Source organism: Carassius gibelio, chromosome A11 (assembly GCF_023724105.1).
Source record: "Carassius gibelio isolate Cgi1373 ecotype wild population from Czech Republic chromosome A11, carGib1.2-hapl.c, whole genome shotgun sequence".
Classification (NCBI taxonomy): Eukaryota; Metazoa; Chordata; class Actinopteri; order Cypriniformes; family Cyprinidae; genus Carassius; species Carassius gibelio.
Genome location: NC_068381.1, coordinates 26,558,201 through 26,580,487, shown reverse-complemented (window position 1 = coordinate 26,580,487; position 22,287 = coordinate 26,558,201). Strand labels below are relative to the sequence as shown.

At 43.1% G+C, this 22,287-nt stretch overlaps 1 protein-coding gene and 18 non-coding genes across 19 annotated transcripts; 12 read left to right on the top strand and 7 right to left on the bottom strand.

The window, feature by feature from the left end:
- Positions 1-310: 310 nt before the first annotated feature.
- trnae-cuc (transfer RNA glutamic acid (anticodon CUC)) lies at positions 311-382 on the bottom strand. The gene has a single exon. It is a non-coding gene; the product is annotated as a tRNA-Glu (tRNA).
- A 912-nt stretch (positions 383-1,294) lies between these two features.
- LOC128022773 (uncharacterized) lies at positions 1,295-3,016 on the top strand. The gene is made up of 4 exons (XM_052610566.1): positions 1,295-1,673; positions 1,804-1,862; positions 1,997-2,250; positions 2,908-3,016. Exons 1-4 carry the CDS (start codon positions 1,301-1,303, stop codon positions 3,014-3,016), a joined length of 795 nt encoding a protein of 264 aa, XP_052466526.1. The 5' UTR covers positions 1,295-1,300.
- Positions 3,017-5,517: 2,501 nt separating this feature from the next.
- On the top strand, positions 5,518-5,589 carry trnae-uuc (transfer RNA glutamic acid (anticodon UUC)). The gene has a single exon. It is a non-coding gene; the product is annotated as a tRNA-Glu (tRNA).
- A 319-nt stretch (positions 5,590-5,908) lies between these two features.
- trnae-cuc (transfer RNA glutamic acid (anticodon CUC)) lies at positions 5,909-5,980 on the bottom strand. The gene has a single exon. It is a non-coding gene; the product is annotated as a tRNA-Glu (tRNA).
- Positions 5,981-6,126: 146 nt separating this feature from the next.
- Positions 6,127-6,199, top strand: trnar-acg (transfer RNA arginine (anticodon ACG)). The gene has a single exon. It is a non-coding gene; the product is annotated as a tRNA-Arg (tRNA).
- Positions 6,200-7,423: 1,224 nt separating this feature from the next.
- Positions 7,424-7,495, top strand: trnae-uuc (transfer RNA glutamic acid (anticodon UUC)). The gene has a single exon. It is a non-coding gene; the product is annotated as a tRNA-Glu (tRNA).
- Positions 7,496-7,892: 397 nt separating this feature from the next.
- trnae-cuc (transfer RNA glutamic acid (anticodon CUC)) lies at positions 7,893-7,964 on the bottom strand. The gene has a single exon. It is a non-coding gene; the product is annotated as a tRNA-Glu (tRNA).
- Positions 7,965-9,470: 1,506 nt separating this feature from the next.
- Positions 9,471-9,542, top strand: trnae-uuc (transfer RNA glutamic acid (anticodon UUC)). The gene has a single exon. It is a non-coding gene; the product is annotated as a tRNA-Glu (tRNA).
- Positions 9,543-9,939: 397 nt separating this feature from the next.
- On the bottom strand, positions 9,940-10,011 carry trnae-cuc (transfer RNA glutamic acid (anticodon CUC)). Its single transcript has one exon. It is a non-coding gene; the product is annotated as a tRNA-Glu (tRNA).
- Positions 10,012-10,173: 162 nt separating this feature from the next.
- Positions 10,174-10,246, top strand: trnar-acg (transfer RNA arginine (anticodon ACG)). Its single transcript has one exon. It is a non-coding gene; the product is annotated as a tRNA-Arg (tRNA).
- A 1,224-nt stretch (positions 10,247-11,470) lies between these two features.
- trnae-uuc (transfer RNA glutamic acid (anticodon UUC)) lies at positions 11,471-11,542 on the top strand. The gene has a single exon. It is a non-coding gene; the product is annotated as a tRNA-Glu (tRNA).
- A 476-nt stretch (positions 11,543-12,018) lies between these two features.
- trnae-cuc (transfer RNA glutamic acid (anticodon CUC)) lies at positions 12,019-12,090 on the bottom strand. The gene has a single exon. It is a non-coding gene; the product is annotated as a tRNA-Glu (tRNA).
- Positions 12,091-13,596: 1,506 nt separating this feature from the next.
- trnae-uuc (transfer RNA glutamic acid (anticodon UUC)) lies at positions 13,597-13,668 on the top strand. The gene has a single exon. It is a non-coding gene; the product is annotated as a tRNA-Glu (tRNA).
- Positions 13,669-14,065: 397 nt separating this feature from the next.
- On the bottom strand, positions 14,066-14,137 carry trnae-cuc (transfer RNA glutamic acid (anticodon CUC)). The gene has a single exon. It is a non-coding gene; the product is annotated as a tRNA-Glu (tRNA).
- Positions 14,138-14,291: 154 nt separating this feature from the next.
- On the top strand, positions 14,292-14,364 carry trnar-acg (transfer RNA arginine (anticodon ACG)). Its single transcript has one exon. It is a non-coding gene; the product is annotated as a tRNA-Arg (tRNA).
- A 1,224-nt stretch (positions 14,365-15,588) lies between these two features.
- On the top strand, positions 15,589-15,660 carry trnae-uuc (transfer RNA glutamic acid (anticodon UUC)). The gene has a single exon. It is a non-coding gene; the product is annotated as a tRNA-Glu (tRNA).
- Positions 15,661-16,056: 396 nt separating this feature from the next.
- On the bottom strand, positions 16,057-16,128 carry trnae-cuc (transfer RNA glutamic acid (anticodon CUC)). The gene has a single exon. It is a non-coding gene; the product is annotated as a tRNA-Glu (tRNA).
- A 5,145-nt stretch (positions 16,129-21,273) lies between these two features.
- Positions 21,274-21,345, top strand: trnae-uuc (transfer RNA glutamic acid (anticodon UUC)). The gene has a single exon. It is a non-coding gene; the product is annotated as a tRNA-Glu (tRNA).
- A 536-nt stretch (positions 21,346-21,881) lies between these two features.
- On the top strand, positions 21,882-21,954 carry trnar-acg (transfer RNA arginine (anticodon ACG)). Its single transcript has one exon. It is a non-coding gene; the product is annotated as a tRNA-Arg (tRNA).
- The last annotated feature ends 333 nt before the right edge of the window (positions 21,955-22,287 follow it).

Below are 22,287 nucleotides of genomic sequence, written 5' to 3'. Positions count from 1 at the left end.
GAACCCTGATATGTCGAGGTTCTGATCCAGCAAATCTTCCTGCACCAGAAGTGACTTTTTGGCCAGCAGTAGAGCTACAGAACCCTGATATGTCGAGGTTCTGACAAGCCCTTAGCCCCTTCGATAGCTCAGCTGGTAGAGCGGAGGATCGTAGGTTGGAGTGTTGGCCATCCTTAGGTCGCTGGTTCAACTCCGGCTCGAAGGAGGTGTTTTTTTCATGTTCCCACCAATGTTTTGGCTTGGAGCTGGCTTTCTCACAGCTGTCAGCAGAGCTTGAATTCGCAGTCCACAATTGGAAGGCAAAAGACCTTTCCCTGACCGGGAATCGAACCCGGGCCGCGGCGGTGAGAGCGCCGAATCCTAACCACTAGACCACCAGGGAGGGATGGAGGGCTCGTGGGCTGGTGCGCTGGTGGGCTGGTGGGCTGGAGGGCTGGTAGTCTGTTCTCCTGATAACAAGGTGAGAATGAGCAGACATCAATGCTTGCCACCGTCACATCGAAAACCAACAAGTCTGTAACAATCGGGGGTCTTTACTAATGGTGGGCCAGTGGCGCTCCATGTCACCTTTAGGTCGTGGTTATTCTTTGTTATGACAGCCAATCACGTACCCGGCTGCAACCTTGAAACTTATATTTTAGCCAATCAGCGCTCGTATCGCAACCGCGAATTTGCCAATCAGCGCTCGTATCGCAACCGCGAATTTGCCAATCAGCGCTCGTATCGCAACCGCGAATTTGCCAATCAGCGCCCGTTCCTCATCCGCGATTCTTCGTAGTAAGTAGATCAATTGATAACATTAAAAACTACCGGAGATTTAAGGATCACTTTTACTGTCTATGGTGAAGAAGAAGAAGATAACGGTCATCGATTAACTTCTAAACAACATTTGCAATGTAAGTGAGTCTTTTATCAATAAAATTACAATACTGGTGCACAAATATGCATTAATTCATGCTTCAAGAATGCACAGATAATCACGAGTTAATGTAAACTCATGAAGGACTAACTTAAACCATTTATTAATGATTACTACATCAGCAACTAATAAACATTCTATATGATTAATAGATTAAGTAATAAATAAATTGTTACCAGTCAAATGTACTTTAATGTATAAGTTGAGTAATAACATTATATTAACTAATGATTTAAATGTATATGTTAATTACTACAGTGGCCAAAGCTATGCACTTCAACTTCCAGTTGTCAGCTTTAATTAATCTTTAGCTAATGATTTGCAAAGGAAACTGAGGAACTGATTTATAATATAATATTGTGGTATATTATCTAATTGTCAATGTTTTACTATTTTAAAGGTGAGCTTATTGGAGTGGAATATCTTTACCAGCAAACTGGTAAAGTTCTGCAGGACTACAAGTTGGCCATTGAAGAGTCAGAGACTACTGAGGTTGGTATAGAGGTGGATGAAGGTTATGCTGAACTTGAGGAGTTTCAGGACATCACTGTCCCCACCTTTGACACTGAACGGACACCTGCTGCCTCTTCACAAGCATCAGTGTCTGCAGCATCTGCAGCATCATTTCCAACTCCTCCAGCAACCAGCCCCACGTCATCACTGTTTGTGGTCCCTCCATCATCAGTGTCATCTCCTGTCAGCAGCTCACTGCACGCTGAATCAAATCTAGAACTCTTTCCTGGAGCACATAGCTGTGAGTTTTACTAAAGTATTCATAAAGGTTTCGTATTTGTTATCACACTAACTATAAATTTGTATTTATCACATTGAAAGGCATAAATACAAATTTAAAATAAATATTTACCTTTTTAATGTTGCCACAGTGGACCGATTATCTGCAGAAACGGATCGTCCAACATTGGAAGAGAACACTTCACATGATGTAAGGGTCCAGTTTATTTTTTATGTACATTTACATGTGTGTAAGCATAATCTGGGTTACATTGGATGTGCTTTCATGTGAATATTTGTATTCACTGATGCTATCAAAAGTTCCTAAATTATCTTTCATTTTAGGATTACGTTGGACCTGATAATATTGAGGGGTATGGAGCCGTGCAGGACTTGGCAGAGTTTTTGGTTAGCCTCAGAGACCACCGTCTGGCTTTGCCGGGAGAAGAGTGCATCAAGATCATCTCCCTATGGCAGGCATTGGGGGAGTATGACAAGAAAAAGACCATTTACCCACCACTTAACCAAACCAACCTAAAACAGGGACGATTCAGGGCCACTAAGAAGATTGTGGCCCCAGGTGTGGAGAGCAGCAAAACGTATGTTACGCTTAGTAAACATAGGGTCTACACATTTTTTATATAAAATATATATAATACATCTGAAACTGGCTGAAATATCACCTAAAACCTGACACCTTCATGACTAGCTTATCTTCCTGTAGCCTGTTAAGTTCAAACTTAGCCTGATTACAACATAAATTATTAGTTGTGATTTACGTTTTATTCTGACTATATATATTAGGTTGCTAAGTATGTTACATTGCTATGAACACAGTTCCAACTGTACATTGGAATATTTAATTTAGAAGAAACAAGGCAATCATTTCTTAAATCATTAAAATCATTTTGTATCATGTTGAGTCAAATAATTTGTCTTTTACTGTACTTTAGTAAGTAGCCATGTAATAAGTGGGATAATATGCAGTCATTATTGTGAAAAAAACCTGACAGGCTGACTAACAACACCCTGTAATTATTCCACAACACAGTAGAGAACTGATTTATTGATATGACATTTCAACATCAATCTAAAAACAAAACAAAGAGAGACAACATAACTATGCGCACATATTATAAATGAACATTTAGACAACACAAAGCAAAACAGACAGCATAGGAAAGGTAAAATAAAAATAAGATCACACAATGAAAACAATCTTACATTAATAATATGTATTCTGTTGTAATTTGCAGGTGTTTCGTTGGGGCTCACAGTCCTGCACAGTGGCCTGACTGCAACCGAAGGCCATTTTCACAAGGCTCTGTGCTCTCTACCCAAACGCAGTGCGCTGTGATGGAATGAGGGTGTCCCGCTTCACTGTGGTAGCATGTGCTTACAAGCACATCCAAGATAGATATATAATATAAACGGTATGTTTATGTTTTTTATTATTATTTTGGCTAATATATGAAAAGTCCACTACAGTGGTAAAAACTATTTTTTTATTTACTTTTTTTTTTTAAGCAAATATGTCATAATTGCACTACTGTGGTAAATGTTTGTCTTTGTTTACTATTAATTCTTATTATTTTCTTAGTCTGATGTCAAAATTGCACTGCAAATGTTTGTTTTGGTTTTTACACTGATATGTACAAATTTTATTATTGTGGTAAACATTTTTGGTGTATACTGTACAAAATTGCATTACTGTTCTAAATGTTTTATTGGCTTTAAAATATATATGCAGATTAAAAGGGTTGTTAATATTTGCCCTCACACTATTGTTATTGTTCCTATTTGTATTCTCACAATATTTGTAAATGTATATATATTTGCACTGTTGTTATAATTTTATATAATGACTTTATATTTGCAAATAAAAAGGGTTGTTAATCTTTGCACTCACAATGTTTTTGTGCCTATTTCTCACTGTAATTGTAGTTTGCAAAAAAAAACCCATGTTTTTAAGTATTCCAGTATTACATAACAGTAAAACACACACACAAAGAAACAGGGACTTCCAGAATAAGTCAGAACATATAATAATATAATATAATGTTATACTGTAAAAATAATATATTATACTGAAAAAAAAAGTGTCAGTAAGCGCTGCGTTATTCATGTATTTTGTTATGAAAATGCACAAAAACACAAATCATGTATTTTTGCAATGAATAGTCACGTTTTATCTGTCAAATAATTTCGGCTTTTTTTATCCAGCTGGATGCCTTTGTCCATATAAGGTATTTCCTGTAGCGTGCGTCACATAGTGGTCACAAGTTGGTGCTTCTACGAGTCCGTTTTGGAGTTAATGCGAGAGAGCGCCCTCCGGCGTCCGGTATGAATGAAACGTACATAACGTGTTTGTTTACCCTGGAAAGTTCCCAAATTAAAGTGCGGGGTACGAATTTACGTTCGATTAAATTACGGGGGATAATGATGATTACGCACGCGTGCATCAGCAGCGTCAAAACGAACACATTCTAGGAATTACATCACTGGTCGGAGCGGGCCGCGAACTCGCGTACCTGTGCGTCTTTTAGGATCTTTACCTCGACTAATGGGCGCCGGCCTTGGCACAATGGATAACGCGTCTGACTACGGATCAGAAGATTCTAGGTTTGACTCCTGGCTGGCTCGCTCTGTGTTTGTTTTTCTCCGGCTTATTTTGTTGTTGTGTTTTTTTTCTCCAAAGTCCAAAAGAAAAGGCAACTCTCTAGGCATTCTTCTATTTTTTCCAAAAAAGGCACATTCTGCACACCCATTCCGATGTCTAGGGGAGACACGGACATGCTTTGGTATTGCCATTCGTCTCACAAAATGCAGGCTGGTGGGCCAGTTGATTCTAGAATGAACAATTTCATCGCTACTCTGTAACCGCTTTACTACTTTGAAGGGTGCAATGCCATGTGGTTTTGATGTCACAGGCTTGCCATTTTGAAGCCTTATCACTAATTGCCACCTGGACATTGAGAATAATTTGTAATCTGCATTAAACTGAACGAGCGAATAATCAGCAATTTTGCGGATTAAAAGTTGGTCTCACTTTCATTATTAACCTCACAACATGTCAGTTTTGTACCTTGACAGACCGACGATAGGCAGTTTTTCCTCTAGATAACGGTTGCCGTGTGTGTTTTCAGATGCATGACACAAGTATTTTCACCTGGACAAGACCTTAATTACCAGTTCGAGGTATAAATTCAGCAATCACAGGATTCTGGCCAAAAAACTGAACCATGTGTGAGTCAACAAACATGTCCCTTGAATGCATGCAACACTATATATTTCAGTAAACCGTCCCTTCGGATGATTCTTGTATTGCCAAATTATTATCACATTGTTACAGTCACACACCAAAAGCAACAGGCCACTACAAAACCCTGCGCCCACACTGGCCACATTTATGGAAAGTGGCCCACAAGCTTGTGGCCAGTTAAAGCTGGCCAGTTCCCATATGGTCTAGCAGTTAGGATTCCTGGTTTTCTCGTACGCAGCCAGGGGTTGACTCCAGTTTTTCCTCTAGATAAAGGTTGCCGTGTGTGTTTTCAAATGGATGACACGAGTATTTTCACTTGGACAAGAGCTTAATTACCAGTTTGAGGAATCAATTCTGCAATCACAGGAATCTGCCCAAATACACTGAACCCCCGGGTTGAGTGAAAAAACAGATTCCCTGAATGCATACAACACTATATAATTCAGAAAACCGTCCTTTTGGATAATTCTTGTTTTGCCAAATTATTATCACATTGTTACAGTCACAGAACTAAAGCAACAGGCCACTACAAGGTCCTGCGCCCACGCTGACCACATGTATGGAAAGTGCGCCAGAAGCCCATGGCCAGTTTAAAGTGTCCAAATCCCATATGGTCTAGCGGTTAGGATTCCTGGTTTTCACCCAGGCGGCCCGGGTTCAACTCCCGGTATGGGAATGCATGCTCCATTTTGCTTCCCTCCTCAAAAATCCAGCAAATCTTCCTGCACCAGAAGTGACTTTTTGGCCAGCAGTAGAGCTACAGAACCCTGATATGTCGAGGTTCTGACTAGCCCTTAGCCCCTTCGATAGCTCAGCTGGTAGAGCGGAGGACTGTAGGTTGGAGTGTTGGCCATCCTTAGGTCGCTGGTTCAACTCCGGCTCGAAGGAGGTGTTTTTTTTTCATGTTCCCACCAATTTTTTGGTTTGGAGCTGGCTTTCTCACAGCTGTCAGCAGAGCTTGAATTCGCAGTCCACAATTGGAAGGCAAAAGAGCTTTCCCTGACCGGGAATCGAACCCGGGCCGCGGCGGTGAGAGCGCCGAATCCTAACCACTAGACCACCAGGGAGGGATGGTGGGCTGGAGGGCTGGTGGGCTGGTGGGCTGGTAGTATGTTCTCCTGATAACAAGGTGAGAATGAGCAGACATCAATGCTTGCCACCGTCACATCGAAAACCAACAAGTCTGTAACAATCGGGGGTCTCTACTACTGGTGGGCCAGTGGCGCAATGGATAACGCGTCTGACTACGGATCAGAAGATTCTAGGTTCGACTCCTGGCTGGCTCGCTCTGTGCTTGTTTTTCTACGGCTTATTTTGTTGTTGTGTTTTTTTTCTCCAAAGTCCAAAAGAAAAGGCAACTCTCTAGGCATTCTTCTATTTTTTCCAAAAAAAGGCACATTCTGCACACCCATTCCGATGTCTAGGGGAGACACGGACATGCTTTGGTATTGTCATTCGTCTCACAAAATGCAGGCTGGTGGGCCAGTTGATTCTAGAATGAACAATTTCATCGCTACTCTGTAACCGCTTTACTACTTTGAAGGGTGCAATGCCATGTGGTTTTGATGTCACAGGCTTGCCATTTTGAAGCCTTATCACTAATTGCCACCTGGGCATTGAGAATAATTTGTAATCTGCATTAAACTGAACGAGCGAATAATCAGCAATTTTGCGGATTAAAAGTTGGTCTCACTTTCATTATTAACCTCACAACATGTCAGTTTTGTACCTTGACAGACCGACGATAGGCAGTTTTTCCTCTAGATAACGGTTGCCATGTGTGTTTTCAGATGCATGACACAAGTATTTTCACCTGGACAAGACCTTAATTACCAGTTCGAGGTATAAATTCAGCAATCACAGGATTCTGGCCAAAAAACTGAACCATGTGTGAGTCAACAAACATGTCCCTTGAATGCATGCAACACTATATATTTCAGTAAACCGTCCCTTCGGATGATTCTTGTATTGCCAAATTATTATCACATTGTTACAGTCACACACCAAAAGCAACAGGCCACTACAAAACCCTGCGCCCACACTGGCCACATTTATGGAAAGTGGCCCACAAGCTTGTGGCCAGTTAAAGCTGGCCAGTTCCCATATGGTCTAGCAGTTAGGATTCCTGGTTTTCTCGTACGCAGCCAGGGGTTGACTCCAGTTTTTCCTCTAGATAAAGGTTGCCGTGTGTGTTTTCAAATGGATGACACGAGTATTTTCACTTGGACAAGAGCTTAATTACCAGTTTGAGGAATCAATTCTGCAATCACAGGAATCTGCCCAAATACACTGAACCCCCGGGTTGAGTGAAAAAACAGATTCCCTGAATGCATACAACACTATATAATTCAGAAAACCGTCCTTTTGGATAATTCTTGTTTTGCCAAATTAGTATCACATTGTTACAGTCACAGAACTAAAGCAACAGGCCACTACAAGGTCCTGCGCCCACGCTGACCACATGTATGGAAAGTGCGCCAGAAGCCCATGGCCAGTTTAAATTGTCCAAATCCCATATGGTCTAGCGGTTAGGATTCCTGGTTTTCACCCAGGCGGCCCGGGTTCAACTCCCGGTATGGGAATGCATGCTCCTTTTTGCTTCCCTCCTCAAAAATCCAGCAAATCTTCCTGCACCAGAAGTGACTTTTTGGCCAGCAGTAGAGCTACAGAACCCTGATATGTCGAGGTTCTGATCCAGCAAATCTTCCTGCACCAGAAGTGACTTTTTGGCCAGCAGTAGAGCTACAGAACCCTGATATGTCGAGGTTCTGACTAGATCTTAGCCCCTTCGATAGCTCAGCTGGTAGAGCGGAGGACTGTAGGTTGGAGTGTTGGCCATCCTTAGGTCGCTGGTTCAACTCTGGCTCGAAGGAGGTGTTTTTTTTCATGTTCCCACCAATTTTTTGGTTTGGAGCTGGCTTTCTCACAGCTGTCAGCAGAGCTTGAATTCGCAGTCCACAATTGGAAGGCAAAAGAGCTTTCCCTGACCGGGAATCGAACCCGGGCCGCGGCGGTGAGAGCGCCGAATCCTAACCACTAGACCACCAGGGAGGGCTGGTGGGCTGGAGGGCTGGTGGGCTGGTGGGCTGGAGGGCTGGTGGGCTGGTGGGCTGGAGGGCTGGAGGGCTGGTGGGCTGGTGGGCTGGAGGGCTGGTAGTCTGTTCTCCTGATAACAAGGTGAGAATGAGCAGACATCAATGCTTGCCACCGTCACATCGAAAACCAACAAGTCTGTAACAATCGGAGGTCTTTAGTATTGGTGGGCCAGTGGCGCAATGGATAACGCGTCTGACTAAGGATCAGAAGATTCTAGGTTTGACTCCTGGCTGGATCGCTCTGTGTTTGTTTTTCTCCGGCTTATTTTGTTGTTGTGTTTTTTTTCTCCAAAGTCCAAAAGAAAAGGCAACTCTCTAGGCATTCTTCTATTTTTTCCAAAAAAGGCACATTCTGCACACCCATTCCGATGTCTAGGGGAGACACGGACATGCTTTGGTATTGCCATTCGTCTCACAAAATGCAGGCTGGTGGGCCAGTTGATTTTAGAATGAACAATTTCATCGCTACTCTGTAACCGCTTTACTACTTTGAAGGGTGCAATGCCATTTGGTTTTGATGTCACAGGCTTGCCATTTTGAAGCCTTATCACTAATTGCCACCTGGACATTGAGAATAATTTGTAATCTGCATTAAACTGAACGAGCGAATAATCAGCAATTTTGCGGATTAAAAGTTGGTCTCACTTTCATTATTAACCTCACAACATGTCAGTTTTGTACCTTGACAGACCGACGATAGGCAGTTTTTCCTCTAGATAACGGTTGCCGTGTGTGTTTTCAGATGCATGACACAAGTATTTTCACCTGGACAAGACCTTAATTACCAGTTCGAGGTATAAATTCAGCAATCACAGGATTCTGGCCAAAAAACTGAACCATGTGTGAGTCAACAAACATGTCCCTTGAATGCATGCAACACTATATATTTCAGTAAACCGTCCCTTCGGATGATTCTTGTATTGGCAAATTATTATCACATTGTTACAGTCACACACCAAAAGCAACAGGCCACTACAAAACCCTGCGCCCACACTGGCCACATTTATGGAAAGTGGCCCACAAGCTTGTGGCCAGTTAAAGCTGGCCAGTTCCCATATGGTCTAGCAGTTAGGATTCCTGGTTTTCTCGTACGCAGCCAGGGGTTGACTCCAGTTTTTCCTCTAGATAAAGGTTGCCGTGTGTGTTTTCAAATGGATGACTCGAGTATTTTCACTTGGACAAGAGCTTAATTACCAGTTTGAGGAATCAATTCTGCAATCACAGGAATCTGCCCAAATACACTGAACCCCCGGGTTGAGTGAAAAAACAGATTCCCTGAATGCATACAACACTATATAATTCAGAAAACCGTCCTTTTGGATAATTCTTGTTTTGCCAAATTATTATCACATTGTTACAGTCACAGAACTAAAGCAACAGGCCACTACAAGGTCCTGCGCCCACGCTGACCACATGTATGGAAAGTGCGCCAGAAGCCCATGGCCAGTTTAAAGTGTCCAAATCCCATATGGTCTAGCGGTTAGGATTCCTGGTTTTCACCCAGGCGGCCCGGGTTCAACTCCCGGTATGGGAATGCATGCTCCTTTTTGCTTCCCTCCTCAAAAATCCAGCAAATCTTCCTGCACCAGAAGTGACTTTTTGGCCAACAGTAGAGCTACAGAACCCTGATATGTCGAGGTTCTGATCCAGCAAATCTTCCTGCACCAGAAGTGACTTTTTGGCCAGCAGTAGAGCTACAGAACCCTGATATGTCGAGGTTCTGACTAGCCCTTAGCCCCTTCGATAGCTCAGCTGGTAGAGCGGAGGACTGTAGGTTGGAGTGTTGGCCATCCTTAGGTCGCTGGTTCAACTCCGGCTCGAAGGAGGTGTTTTTTTTCATGTTCCCACCAATTTTTTGGTTTGGAGCTGGCTTTCTCACAGCTGTCAGCAGAGCTTGAATTCGCAGTCCACAATTGGAAGGCAAAAGAGCTTTCCCTGACCGGGAATCGAACCCGGGCCGCGGCGGTGAGAGCGCCGAATCCTAACCACTAGACCACCAGGGAGGGATGGTGGGCTGGTGGGCTGGAGGGCTGGTGGGCTGGTGGGCTGGTGGGCTGGTAGTATGTTCTCCTGATAACAAGGTGAGAATGAGCAGACATCAATGCTTGCCACCGTCACATCGAAAACCAACAAGTCTGTAACAATCGGGGGTCTCTACTAATGGTGGGCCAGTGGCGCAATGGATAACGCGTCTGACTACGGATCAGAAGATTCTAGGTTCGACTCCTGGCTGGCTCGCTCTGTGCTTGCTTTTCTCCGGCTTATTTTGTTGTTGTGTTTTTTTTCTCCAAAGTCCAAAAGAAAAGGCAACTCTCTAGGCATTCTTCTATTTTTTCCAAAAAAAGGCACATTCTGCACACCCATTCCGATGTCTAGGGGAGACACGGACATGCTTTGGTATTGCCATTCGTCTCACAAAATGCAGGCTGGTGGGCCAGTTGATTCTAGAATGAACAATTTCATCGCTACTCTGTAACCGCTTTACTACTTTGAAGGGTGCAATGCCATGTGGTTTTGATGTCACAGGCTTGCCATTTTGAAGCCTTATCACTAATTGCCACCTGGGCATTGAGAATAATTTGTAATCTGCATTAAACTGAACGAGCGAATAATCAGCAATTTTGCGGATTAAAAGTTGGTCTCACTTTCATTATTAACCTCACAACATGTCAGTTTTGTACCTTGACAGACCGACGATAGGCAGTTTTTCCTCTAGATAACGGTTGCCATGTGTGTTTTCAGATGCATGACACAAGTATTTTCACCTGGACAAGACCTTAATTACCAGTTCGAGGTATAAATTCAGCAATCACAGGATTCTGGCCAAAAAACTGAACCATGTGTGAGTCAACAAACATGTCCCTTGAATGCATGCAACACTATATATTTCAGTAAACCGTCCCTTCGGATGATTCTTGTATTGCCAAATTATTATCACATTGTTACAGTCACACACCAAAAGCAACAGGCCACTACAAAACCCTGCGCCCACACTGGCCACATTTATGGAAAGTGGCCCACAAGCTTGTGGCCAGTTAAAGCTGGCCAGTTCCCATATGGTCTAGCAGTTAGGATTCCTGGTTTTCTCGTACGCAGCCAGGGGTTGACTCCAGTTTTTCCTCTAGATAAAGGTTGCCGTGTGTGTTTTCAAATGGATGACACGAGTATTTTCACTTGGACAAGAGCTTAATTACCAGTTTGAGGAATCAATTCTGCAATCACAGGAATCTGCCCAAATACACTGAACCCCCGGGTTGAGTGAAAAAACAGATTCCCTGAATGCATACAACACTATATAATTCAGAAAACCGTCCTTTTGGATAATTCTTGTTTTGCCAAATTAGTATCACATTGTTACAGTCACAGAACTAAAGCAACAGGCCACTACAAGGTCCTGCGCCCACGCTGACCACATGTATGGAAAGTGCGCCAGAAGCCCATGGCCAGTTTAAATTGTCCAAATCCCATATGGTCTAGCGGTTAGGATTCCTGGTTTTCACCCAGGCGGCCCGGGTTCAACTCCCGGTATGGGAATGCATGCTCCTTTTTGCTTCCCTCCTCAAAAATCCAGCAAATCTTCCTGCACCAGAAGTGACTTTTTGGCCAGCAGTAGAGCTACAGAACCCTGATATGTCGAGGTTCTGATCCAGCAAATCTTCCTGCACCAGAAGTGACTTTTTGGCCAGCAGTAGAGCTACAGAACCCTGATATGTCGAGGTTCTGATCCAGCAAATCTTCCTGCACCAGAAGTGACTTTTTGGCCAGCAGTAGAGCTACAGAACCCTGATATGTCGAGGTTCTGACTAGATCTTAGCCCCTTCGATAGCTCAGCTGGTAGAGCGGAGGACTGTAGGTTGGAGTGTTGGCCATCCTTAGGTCGCTGGTTCAACTCTGGCTCGAAGGAGGTGTTTTTTTTCATGTTCCCACCAATTTTTTGGTTTGGAGCTGGCTTTCTCACAGCTGTCAGCAGAGCTTGAATTCGCAGTCCACAATTGGAAGGCAAAAGAGCTTTCCCTGACCGGGAATCGAACCCGGGCCGCGGCGGTGAGAGCGCCGAATCCTAACCACTAGACCACCAGGGAGGGCTGGTGGGCTGGAGGGCTGGTGGGCTGGTGGGCTGGAGGGCTGGTGGGCTGGTGGGCTGGAGGGCTGGAGGGCTGGTGGGCTGGTGGGCTGGAGGGCTGGTAGTCTGTTCTCCTGATAACAAGGTGAGAATGAGCAGACATCAATGCTTGCCACCGTCACATCGAAAACCAACAAGTCTGTAACAATCGGAGGTCTTTAGTATTGGTGGGCCAGTGGCGCAATGGATAACGCGTCTGACTAAGGATCAGAAGATTCTAGGTTTGACTCCTGGCTGGATCGCTCTGTGTTTGTTTTTCTCCGGCTTATTTTGTTGTTGTGTTTTTTTTCTCCAAAGTCCAAAAGAAAAGGCAACTCTCTAGGCATTCTTCTATTTTTTCCAAAAAAGGCACATTCTGCACACCCATTCCGATGTCTAGGGGAGACACGGACATGCTTTGGTATTGCCATTCGTCTCACAAAATGCAGGCTGGTGGGCCAGTTGATTTTAGAATGAACAATTTCATCGCTACTCTGTAACCGCTTTACTACTTTGAAGGGTGCAATGCCATTTGGTTTTGATGTCACAGGCTTGCCATTTTGAAGCCTTATCACTAATTGCCACCTGGACATTGAGAATAATTTGTAATCTGCATTAAACTGAACGAGCGAATAATCAGCAATTTTGCGGATTAAAAGTTGGTCTCACTTTCATTATTAACCTCACAACATGTCAGTTTTGTACCTTGACAGACCGACGATAGGCAGTTTTTCCTCTAGATAACGGTTGCCGTGTGTGTTTTCAGATGCATGACACAAGTATTTTCACCTGGACAAGACCTTAATTACCAGTTCGAGGTATAAATTCAGCAATCACAGGATTCTGGCCAAAAAACTGAACCATGTGTGAGTCAACAAACATGTCCCTTGAATGCATGCAACACTATATATTTCAGTAAACCGTCCCTTCGGATGATTCTTGTATTGGCAAATTATTATCACATTGTTACAGTCACACACCAAAAGCAACAGGCCACTACAAAACCCTGCGCCCACACTGGCCACATTTATGGAAAGTGGCCCACAAGCTTGTGGCCAGTTAAAGCTGGCCAGTTCCCATATGGTCTAGCAGTTAGGATTCCTGGTTTTCTCGTACGCAGCCAGGGGTTGACTCCAGTTTTTCCTCTAGATAAAGGTTGCCGTGTGTGTTTTCAAATGGATGACTCGAGTATTTTCACTTGGACAAGAGCTTAATTACCAGTTTGAGGAATCAATTCTGCAATCACAGGAATCTGCCCAAATACACTGAACCCCCGGGTTGAGTGAAAAAACAGATTCCCTGAATGCATACAACACTATATAATTCAGAAAACCGTCCTTTTGGATAATTCTTGTTTTGCCAAATTATTATCACATTGTTACAGTCACAGAACTAAAGCAACAGGCCACTACAAGGTCCTGCGCCCACGCTGACCACATGTATGGAAAGTGCGCCAGAAGCCCATGGCCAGTTTAAAGTGTCCAAATCCCATATGGTCTAGCGGTTAGGATTCCTGGTTTTCACCCAGGCGGCCCGGGTTCAACTCCCGGTATGGGAATGCATGCTCCTTTTTGCTTCCCTCCTCAAAAATCCAGCAAATCTTCCTGCACCAGAAGTGACTTTTTGGCCAACAGTAGAGCTACAGAACCCTGATATGTCGAGGTTCTGATCCAGCAAATCTTCCTGCACCAGAAGTGACTTTTTGGCCAGCAGTAGAGCTACAGAACCCTGATATGTCGAGGTTCTGACTAGCCCTTAGCCCCTTCGATAGCTCAGCTGGTAGAGCGGAGGACTGTAGGTTGGAGTGTTGGCCATCCTTAGGTCGCTGGTTCAACTCCGGCTCGAAGGAGGTGTTTTTTTTCATGTTCCCACCAATTTTTTGGTTTGGAGCTGGCTTTCTCACAGCTGTCAGCAGAGCTTGAATTCGCAGTCCACAATTGGAAGGCAAAAGAGCTTTCCCTGACCGGGAATCGAACCCGGGCCGCGGCGGTGAGAGCGCCGAATCCTAACCACTAGACCACCAGGGAGGGATGGTGGGCTGGTGGGCTGGAGGGCTGGTGGGCTGGTGGGCTGGTAGTATGTTCTCCTGATAACAAGGTGAGAATGAGCAGACATCAATGCTTGCCACCGTCACATCGAAAACCAACAAGTCTGTAACAATCGGGGGTCTCTACTAATGGTGGGCCAGTGGCGCAATGGATAACGCGTCTGACTACGGATCAGAAGATTCTAGGTTCGACTCCTGGCTGGCTCGCTCTGTGCTTGCTTTTCTCCGGCTTATTTTGTTGTTGTGTTTTTTTTCTCCAAAGTCCAAAAGAAAAGGCAACTCTCTAGGCATTCTTCTATTTTTTCCAAAAAAAGGCACATTCTGCACACCCATTCCGATGTCTAGGGGAGACACGGACATGCTTTGGTATTGCCATTCGTCTCACAAAATGCAGGCTGGTGGGCCAGTTGATTCTAGAATGAACAATTTCATCGCTACTCTGTAACCGCTTTACTACTTTGAAGGGTGCAATGCCATGTGGTTTTGATGTCACAGGCTTGCCATTTTGAAGCCTTATCACTAATTGCCACCTGGGCATTGAGAATAATTTGTAATCTGCATTAAACTGAACGAGCGAATAATCAGCAATTTTGCGGATTAAAAGTTGGTCTCACTTTCATTATTAACCTCACAACATGTCAGTTTTGTACCTTGACAGACCGACGATAGGCAGTTTTTCCTCTAGATAACGGTTGCCATGTGTGTTTTCAGATGCATGACACAAGTATTTTCACCTGGACAAGACCTTAATTACCAGTTCGAGGTATAAATTCAGCAATCACAGGATTCTGGCCAAAATACTGAACCATGTGTGAGTCAACAAACATGTCCCTTGAATGCATGCAACACTATATATTTCAGTAAACCGTCCCTTCGGATGATTCTTGTATTGCCAAATTATTATCACATTGTTACAGTCACACACCAAAAGCAACAGGCCACTACAAAACCCTGCGCCCACACTGGCCACATTTATGGAAAGTGGCCCACAAGCTTGTGGCCAGTTAAAGCTGGCCAGTTCCCATATGGTCTAGCAGTTAGGATTCCTGGTTTTCTCGTACGCAGCCAGGGGTTGACTCCAGTTTTTCCTCTAGATAAAGGTTGCCGTGTGTGTTTTCAAATGGATGACACGAGTATTTTCACTTGGACAAGAGCTTAATTACCAGTTTGAGGAATCAATTCTGCAATCACAGGAATCTGCCCAAATACACTGAACCCCCGGGTTGAGTGAAAAAACAGATTCCCTGAATGCATACAACACTATATAATTCAGAAAACCGTCCTTTTGGATAATTCTTGTTTTGCCAAATTATTATCACATTGTTACAGTCACAGAACTAAAGCAACAGGCCACTACAAGGTCCTGCGCCCACGCTGACCACATGTATGGAAAGTGCGCCAGAAGCCCATGGCCAGTTTAAAGTGTCCAAATCCCATATGGTCTAGCGGTTAGGATTCCTGGTTTTCACCCAGGCGGCCCGGGTTCAACTCCCGGTATGGGAATGCATGCTCCTTTTTGCTTCCCTCCTCAAAAATCCAGCAAATCTTCCTGCACCAGAAGTGACTTTTTGGCCAACAGTAGAGCTACAGAACCCTGATATGTCGAGGTTCTGATCCAGCAAATCTTCCTGCACCAGAAGTGACTTTTTGGCCAGCAGTAGAGCTACAGAACCCTGATATGTCGAGGTTCTGACAAGCCCTTAGCCCCTTCGATAGCTCAGCTGGTAGAGCGGAGGATCGTAGGTTGGAGTGTTGGCCATCCTTAGGTCGCTGGTTCAACTCCGGCTCGAAGGAGGTGTTTTTTTCATGTTCCCACCAATGTTTTGGCTTGGAGCTGGCTTTCTCACAGCTGTCAGCAGAGCTTGAATTCGCAGTCCACAATTGGAAGGCAAAAGACCTTTCCCTGACCGGGAATCGAACCCGGGCCGCGGCGGTGAGAGCGCCGAATCCTAACCACTAGACCACCAGGGAGGGATGGAGGGCTCGTGGGCTCGTGGGCTGGTGCGCTGGTGGGCTGGTGGGCTGGAGGGCTGGTAGTCTGTTCTCCTGATAACAAGGTGAGAATGAGCAGACATCAATGCTTGCCACCGTCACATCGAAAACCAACAAGTCTGTAACAATCGGGGGTCTTTACTAATGGTGGGCCAGTGGCGCTCCATGTCACCTTTAGGTCGTGGTTATTCTTTGTTATGACAGCCAATCACGTACCCGGCTGCAACCTTGAAACTTATATTTTAGCCAATCAGCGCTCGTATCGCAACCGCGAATTTGCCAATCAGCGCTCGTATCGCAACCGCGAATTTGCCAATCAGCGCTCGTATCGCAACCGCGAATTTGCCAATCAGCGCCCGTTCCTCATCCGCGATTCTTCGTAGTAAGTAGATCAATTGATAACATTAAAAACTACCGGAGATTTAAGGATCACTTTTACTGTCTATGGTGAAGAAGAAGAAGATAACGGTCATCGATTAACTTCTAAACAACATTTGCAATGTAAGTGAGTCTTTTATCAATAAAATTACAATACTGGTGCACAAATATGCATTAATTCATGCTTCAAGAATGCACAGATAATCACGAGTTAATGTAAACTCATGAAGGACTAACTTAAACCATTTATTAATGATTACTACATCAGCAACTAATAAACATTCTATATGATTAATAGATTAAGTAATAAATAAATTGTTACCAGTCAAATGTACTTTAATGTATAAGTTGAGTAATAACATTATATTAACTAATGATTTAAATGTATATGTTAATTACTACAGTGGCCAAAGCTATGCACTTCAACTTCCAGTTGTCAGCTTTAATTAATCTTTAGCTAATGATTTGCAAAGGAAACTGAGGAACTGAGTTATAATATAATATTGTGGTATATTATCTAATTGTCAATGTTTTACTATTTTAAAGGTGAGCTTATTGGAGTGGAATATCTTTACCAGCAAACTGGTAAAGTTCTGCAGGACTACAAGTTGGCCATTGAAGAGTCAGAGACTACTGAGGTTGGTATAGAGGTGGATGAAGGTTATGCTGAACTTGAGGAGTTTCAGGACATCACTGTCCCCACCTTTGACACTGAACGGACACCTGCTGCCTCTTCACAAGCATCAGTGTCTGCAGCATCTGCAGCATCATTTCCAACTCCTCCAGCAACCAGCCCCACGTCATCACTGTTTGTGGTCCCTCCATCATCAGTGTCATCTCCTGTCAGCAGCTCACTGCACGCTGAATCAAATCTAGAACTCTTTCCTGGAGCACATAGCTGTGAGTTTTACTAAAGTATTCATAAAGGTTTCGTATTTGTTATCACACTAACTATAAATTTGTATTTATCACATTGAAAGGCATAAATACAAATTTAAAATAAATATTTACCTTTTTAATGTTGCCACAGTGGACCGATTATCTGCAGAAACGGATCGTCCAACATTGGAAGAGAACACTTCACATGATGTAAGGGTCCAGTTTATTTTTTATGTACATTTACATGTGTGTAAGCATAATCTGGGTTACATTGGATGTGCTTTCATGTGAATATTTGTATTCACTGATGCTATCAAAAGTTCCTAAATTATCTTTCATTTTAGGATTACGTTGGACCTGATAATATTGAGGGGTATGGAGCCGTGCAGGACTTGGCAGAGTTTTTGGTTAGCCTCAGAGACCACCGTCTGGCTTTGCCGGGAGAAGAGTGCATCAAGATCATCTCCCTATGGCAGGCATTGGGGGAGTATGACAAGAAAAAGACCATTTACCCACCACTTAACCAAACCAACCTAAAACAGGGACGATTCAGGGCCACTAAGAAGATTGTGGCCCCAGGTGTGGAGAGCAGCAAAACGTATGTTACGCTTAGTAAACATAGGGTCTACACATTTTTTATATAAAATATATATAATACATCTGAAACTGGCTGAAATATCACCTAAAACCTGACACCTTCATGACTAGCTTATCTTCCTGTAGCCTGTTAAGTTCAAACTTAGCCTGATTACAACATAAATTATTAGTTGTGATTTACGTTTTATTCTGACTATATATATTAGGTTGCTAAGTATGTTACATTGCTATGAACACAGTTCCAACTGTACATTGGAATATTTAATTTAGAAGAAACAAGGCAATCATTTCTTAAATCATTAAAATCATTTTGTATCATGTTGAGTCAAATAATTTGTCTTTTACTGTACTTTAGTAAGTAGCCATGTAATAAGTGGGATAATATGCAGTCATTATTGTGAAAAAAACCTGACAGGCTGACTAACAACACCCTGTAATTATTCCACAACACAGTAGAGAACTGATTTATTGATATGACATTTCAACATCAATCTAAAAACAAAACAAAGAGAGACAACATAACTATGCGCACATATTATAAATGAACATTTAGACAACACAAAGCAAAACAGACAGCATAGGAAAGGTAAAATAAAAATAAGATCACACAATGAAAACAATCTTACATTAATAATATGTATTCTGTTGTAATTTGCAGGTGTTTCGTTGGGGCTCACAGTCCTGCACAGTGGCCTGACTGCAACCGAAGGCCATTTTCACAAGGCTCTGTGCTCTCTACCCAAACGCGGTGCGCTGTGATGGAATGAGGGTGTCCCGCTTCACTGTGGTAGCATGTGCTTACAAGCACATCCAAGATAGATATATAATATAAACGGTATGTTTATGTTTTTTATTATTATTTTGGCTAATATATGAAAAGTCCACTACAGTGGTAAAAACTATTTTTTTATTTACTTTTTTTTTTTAAGCAAATATGTCATAATTGCACTACTGTGGTAAATGTTTGTCTTTGTTTACTATTAATTCTTATTATTTTCTTAGTCTGATGTCAAAATTGCACTGCAAATGTTTGTTTTGGTTTTTACACTGATATGTACAAATTTTATTATTGTGGTAAACATTTTTGGTGTATACTGTACAAAATTGCATTACTGTTCTAAATGTTTTATTGGCTTTAAAATATATATGCAGATTAAAAGGGTTGTTAATATTTGCCCTCACACTATTGTTATTGTTCCTATTTGTATTCTCACAATATTTGTAAATGTATATATATTTGCACTGTTGTTATAATTTTATATAATGACTTTATATTTGCAAATAAAAAGGGTTGTTAATCTTTGCACTCACAATGTTTTTGTGCCTATTTCTCACTGTAATTGTAGTTTGCAAAAAAAAAACCATGTTTTTAAGTATTCCAGTATTACATAACAGTAAAACACACACACAAAGAAACAGGGACTTCCAGAATAAGTCAGAACATATAATAATATAATATAATGTTATACTGTAAAAATAATATATTATACTGAAAAAAAAAGTGTCAGTAAGCGCTGCGTTATTCATGTATTTTGTTATGAAAATGCACAAAAACACAAATCATGTATTTTTGCAATGAATAGTCACGTTTTATCTGTCAAATAATTTCGGCTTTTTTTATCCAGCTGGATGCCTTTGTCCATATAAGGTATTTCCTGTAGCGTGCGTCACATAGTGGTCACAAGTTGGTGCTTCTACGAGTCCGTTTTGGAGTTAATGCGAGAGAGCGCCCTCCGGCGTCCGGTATGAATGAAACGTACATAACGTGTTTGTTTACCCTGGAAAGTTCCCAAATTAAAGTGCGGGGTACGAATTTACGTTCGATTAAATTACGGGGGATAATGATGATTACGCACGCGTGCATCAGCAGCGTCAAAACGAACACATTCCAGGAATTACATCACTGGTCGGAGCGGGCCGCGAACTCGCGTACCTGTGCGTCTTTTAGGATCTTTACCTCGACTAATGGGCGCCGGCCTTGGCACAATGGATAACGCGTCTGACTACGGATCAGAAGATTCTAGGTTCGACTCCTGGCTGGCTCGCTCTGTGCTTGTTTTTCTCCGGCTTATTTTGTTGTTGTGTTTTTTTTCTCCAAAGTCCAAAAGAAAAGGCAACTCTCTAGGCATTCTTCTATTTTTTCCAAAAAAAGGCACATTCTGCACACCCATTCCGATGTCTAGGGGAGACACGGACATGCTTTGGTATTGCCATTCGTCTCACAAAATGCAGGCTGGTGGGCCAGTTGATTCTAGAATGAACAATTTCATCGCTACTCTGTAACCGCTTTACTACTTTGAAGGGTGCAATGCCATGTGGTTTTGATGTCACAGGCTTGCCATTTTGAAGCCTTATCACTAATTGCCACCTGGACATTGAGAATAATTTGTAATCTGCATTAAACTGAACGAGCGAATAATCAGCAATTTTGCGGATTAAAAATTGGTCTCACTTTCATTATTAACCTCACAACATGTCAGTTTTGTACCTTGACAGACCGACGATAGGCAGTTTTTCCTCTAGATAACGGTTGCCATGTGTGTTTTCAGATGCATGACACAAGTATTTTCACCTGGACAAGACCTTAATTACCAGTTCGAGGTATAAATTCAGCAATCACAGGATTCTGGCCAAAAAACTGAACCTTGTGTGAGTCAACAAACATGTCCCTTGAATGCATGCAACACTATATATTTCAGTAAACCGTCCCTTCGGATGATTCTTGTATTGCCAAATTATTATCACATTGTTACAGTCACACACCAAAAGCAACAGGCCACTACAAAACCCTGCGCCCACACTGGCCACATTTATGGAAAGTGGCCCACAAGCTTGTGGCCAGTTAAAGCTGGCCAGTTCCCATATGGTCTAGCAGTTAGGATTCCTGGTTTTCTCGTACGCAGCCAGGGGTTGACTCCAGTTTTTTCTCTAGATAAAGGTTGCCGTGTGTGTTTTCAAATGGATGACACGAGTATTTTCACTTGGACAAGAGCTTAATTACCAGTTTGAGGAATCAATTCTGCAATCACAGGAATCTGCCCAAATACACTGAACCCCCGGGTTGAGTGAAAAAAACAGATTCCCTGAATGGATACAACACTATATAATTCAGAAAACCGTCCTTTTGGATAATTCTTGTTTTGCCAAATTATTATCACATTGTTACAGTCACAGAACTAAAGCAACAGGCCACTACAAGGTCCTGCGCCCACGCTGACCACATGTATGGAAAGTGCGCCAGAAGCCCATGGCCAGTTTAAAGTGTCCAAATCCCATATGGTCTAGCGGTTAGGATTCCTGGTTTTCACCCAGGCGGCCCGGGTTCAACTCCCGGTATGGGAATGCATGCTCCATTTTGCTTCCCTCCTCAAAAATCCAGCAAATCTTCCTGCACCAGAAGTGACTTTTTGGCCAGCAGTAGAGCTACAGAACCCTGATATGTCGAGGTTCTGACTAGCCCTTAGCCCCTTCGATAGCTCAGCTGGTAGAGCGGAGGACTGTAGGTTGGAGTGTTGGCCATCCTTAGGTCGCTGGTTCAACTCCGGCTCGAAGGAGGTGTTTTTTTTCATGTTCCCACCAATTTTTTGGTTTGGAGCTGGCTTTCTCACAGCTGTCAGCAGAGCTTGAATTCGCAGTCCACAATTGGAAGGCAAAAGAGCTTTCCCTGACCGGGAATCGAACCCGGGCCGCGGCGGTGAGAGCACCGAATCCTAACCACTAGACCACCAGGGAGGGATGGTGGGCTGGAGGGCTGGTGGGCTGGTGGGCTGGTAGTATGTTCTCCTGATAACAAGGTGAGAATGAGCAGACATCAATGCTTGCCACCGTCACATCGAAAACCAACAAGTCTGTAACAATCGGGGGTCTCTACTACTGGTGGGCCAGTGGCGCAATGGATAACGCGTCTGACTACGGATCAGAAGATTCTAGGTTCGACTCCTGGCTGGCTCGCTCTGTGCTTGTTTTTCTACGGCTTATTTTGTTGTTGTGTTTTTTTTCTCCAAAGTCCAAAAGAAAAGGCAACTCTCTAGGCATTCTTCTATTTTTTCCAAAAAAAGGCACATTCTGCACACCCATTCCGATGTCTAGGGGAGACACGGACATGCTTTGGTATTGTCATTCGTCTCACAAAATGCAGGCTGGTGGGCCAGTTGATTCTAGAATGAACAATTTCATCGCTACTCTGTAACCGCTTTACTACTTTGAAGGGTGCAATGCCATGTGGTTTTGATGTCACAGGCTTGCCATTTTGAAGCCTTATCACTAATTGCCACCTGGGCATTG

Excerpts from the sequence above, each read along its gene's own strand:
- LOC128022773 (XM_052610566.1), top strand. The coding sequence starts at position 1,301 with ATGTTTTACTATTTTAAAGGTGAGCTTATTGGAGTGGAATATCTTTAC. Across the intron at positions 1,674-1,803 it reads CTTTCCTGGAGCACATAGCT|TGGACCGATTATCTGCAGAA; the intron begins GTGAGTTTTACT and ends ATGTTGCCACAG. Across the intron at positions 1,863-1,996 it reads AAGAGAACACTTCACATGAT|GATTACGTTGGACCTGATAA; the intron begins GTAAGGGTCCAG and ends CTTTCATTTTAG.